The 2,571-nt window shown below is 51.0% G+C and overlaps 2 protein-coding genes across 2 annotated transcripts in view; both read right to left on the minus strand.

Moving 5' to 3' along the window:
* Window positions 1-850, minus strand: part of ACA1_373060 (K+ channel tetramerization subfamily protein) — a gene marked incomplete at both ends in the record, with an annotated part of 1,344 nt that extends 494 nt beyond the window's left edge. The window contains 2 exons of the mRNA XM_004334250.1: window positions 33-425; window positions 512-850. Of these exons, the coding sequence (XP_004334298.1) occupies window positions 33-425; window positions 512-850 (732 nt within the window). The remainder of the gene's footprint in view (window positions 1-32; window positions 426-511) is intronic.
* An 805-nt stretch (window positions 851-1,655) lies between these two features.
* ACA1_373170 (uncharacterized protein) lies at window positions 1,656-2,031 on the minus strand (the record flags this gene model as incomplete). Its single annotated transcript, XM_004334251.1, has 3 exons — window positions 1,656-1,712; window positions 1,769-1,942; window positions 2,011-2,031. The coding sequence occupies 3 exons, from the start codon at window positions 2,029-2,031 to the stop codon at window positions 1,656-1,658; spliced, it is 252 nt and encodes an 83-aa protein (XP_004334299.1).
* Window positions 2,032-2,571: the final 540 nt, after the last annotated feature.

Raw genomic sequence — 2,571 nt, forward strand, 5'->3', positions numbered from 1 at the left:
AATTGGAAGAGCGGGCGCCCGAAGGTGTGGACTTTTCCACTCTCTTTGATGTAGACATTGCCTGCGTGTCGATGGCCGAGCTTCTGGTAGATCTCCTGCACCTTCACCTCCAGCGAGAGCTCACCATTGGTGTTGAAGTCCCACAGCAGAGCCTGCACCAACCCAGCCATGTCCTGCACCTCCACGGCTTCACCTTCGCAGAAGTGGATACCGGCCTCGGTCGCCTTACGATCAAAATTAGGCCAGTCCGCCTCGTCCCCCATCATGGACCGCGCATCGTCGTGGGGCTGCAGGCAAATGAAGGGCGTGGCGAGCCTTGTGGTCTGGCCCATCTCCAGCTGCTTGGTGAAGTGCTCAGAGACCAGACCCTGCACGAAGCTCACCGCCTTGGGGTACTTTTCGAGCAGGGCCACATGACCTTGCCCCTGCCCACCGCCCACAAGCGGCAATATAAATTAAAAAAATAAAATCAAAATAAATATACAATATACAATATAATATAATATAGTACCTGTAGGTCTTGGATGGTTTGCTGGATGGATTTGTTGGAGAGGTGGGTGTACAGTTTGGGCTTGATGCCGTAGAACTCGGCCTCGGCCAGCACCAGCTTCTCGTCGTGCTGCAGGTGACTCGGCAAGGACCAGCGGTCCGTGCGGAGGTAGTCAAGGATGGGCTCGAAGTAGCGGCCGTTGCGGTCGATGAAGTAGTACTGGTCGTCCACCCTGGTCGAGGGGAAGCGGCCGGAGAGGAGACCAGCAAAGAAGTTGTCCTCCTTGATGAGGGTACTTGTGGTGGTTATGTACTTGTAGCCACCAATGTTTAGCTTCACCACCCCACCGGTGGGCTCCATCACCGTGCGTCTGCTTGGCAGTAAAAATAATTTTATCGTCAGAATTTGTTAACACTTCGCAACTGGCCCACAGAACCACGAGTTGGATTCTCGTCGTGTATTGGCGGACGAAGGAAGGGGAGGTGATTGGCCTCCCTCTCCCCCGAATTTCCGAAATGGTATTTGTTTTTCTTTTTGATTTCAGGTCAACGACTTCGAACAGCTCGACGATGGAGGGCGGCGAGGGCGGCGAAGAGAGGAAGAGGAAAAGGAGACCGTACACCTGCAGGAGGTGCAGGCAACTAAAGAAAGATCATGTGTGCGCTCTCGTCCCCATTCAAAGGGTGAAGGTCGAGGCAATTGAGGGGGCAAAGTCAAGAACAAGAAGGAGGATGGGGATGGAGAAAGGGAAGTTGAGAGTGGTCAACTGAAGAATAAGGCCATGGAAAGAGAAGGGCGTGTTCAAGTAGCTGAATCAGACATTGTGGTAGATGAGGAGGGTTACCACATTTGATGGCCAAGGCTAGAGGCAGACTTTGTTGCCTACCTTGGCAAAGCACTACACCACAACATGCCTTGGTGACAAAGGGGTGAGCAGCTGCACCTTCCTGTCTGTGTCTGGGAGCCATTGCTGGCCCACATCGCCTCTATGCTCTGTTCCTGGTATGGCCTTGAACTTCTGCTTTTGATGGAGGATGCAATAACTCAGTTTCTGGGGCTGCTTGTTTGAAAGACATATGACTGGGGCAGCTATGCCCTCATCACCCCTCCCTTTTGAATTCAGTTTGAGCCATCAGAGATCTTGACAGAGAGTACCTCAAGGTTTTCAAAGGGAGCACAGAATGTGGTCTGCCAACATCTCACCACTCTTATCCATCTCAAACTGCACAACAAGAGGGAAGCTGCCGCCACTGCCACCACTGCCACCACCAACCCCACCAGCCCCATCCAGGTTCCTGTCCACAAGAGGAGCATGAGACTGTGTTTGCTCTCCAATACATAGTTGGAGAACTTCTCCACACCACTGTACTTCTCAAGGAAGTACCCATAGTGATAGATGAAGATATGGATGTATGTGGTGACCTCCTCTGCAGAGTGCATGATGACAAATTGCTGGACACACAGCGAAGAACAGATGATCAGAACCAAACCAGCAATATGATGAGGGCACATAAACTTACCTTGCCAAACACAATTGCCATGTCCTGCCATCACTGGGCTGTGATATTCACATCTGCTTGAGCTGCAAGAGAGGCTAGAGGGTAGTACAGTGCCCATAGCTTACTTGCATGTTCAACATAGGTTGACATGTTGCCAGTTGCATGCCACCGCAAGCTTGCAAAGAAGTGTTCATGGTTCACAAGAATGTGCAGCAAGTCAGGTCAATTCAATCTGTACAACACAAACAGTACACACCATGATTGATTAGTGAGGAGATGTGGTGAGGAAGAGGGGTGGCAGGAAGGAGGAGGACCTGGCTGCTTTAACACATTGGCTGAAGCTCTTCTGTGTTGTGTTTCATCCAACAGAAGGCTTATTGGCAGGGATCTTGATCTTACACTGCTTCACCAGTATTTCTTTGAACTCAGCCATGAGCAGGGCACAGGTTTCGATGTCCTGGGCCAGCAAACTGAACTGTACATCATTGATTAGCTGGTGCATTGTGTGAATGGCCAGGAAAAAGGGCAGTGGAGGACTAATGCTGTACCAGCTTGCACAGAATTGCCATTATGCAGTGCAGG

Source organism: Acanthamoeba castellanii (genome assembly GCF_000313135.1).
Source record: "Acanthamoeba castellanii str. Neff unplaced genomic scaffold scf7180000084679, whole genome shotgun sequence".
NCBI lineage: Eukaryota > Discosea > Longamoebia > Acanthamoebidae > Acanthamoeba > Acanthamoeba castellanii.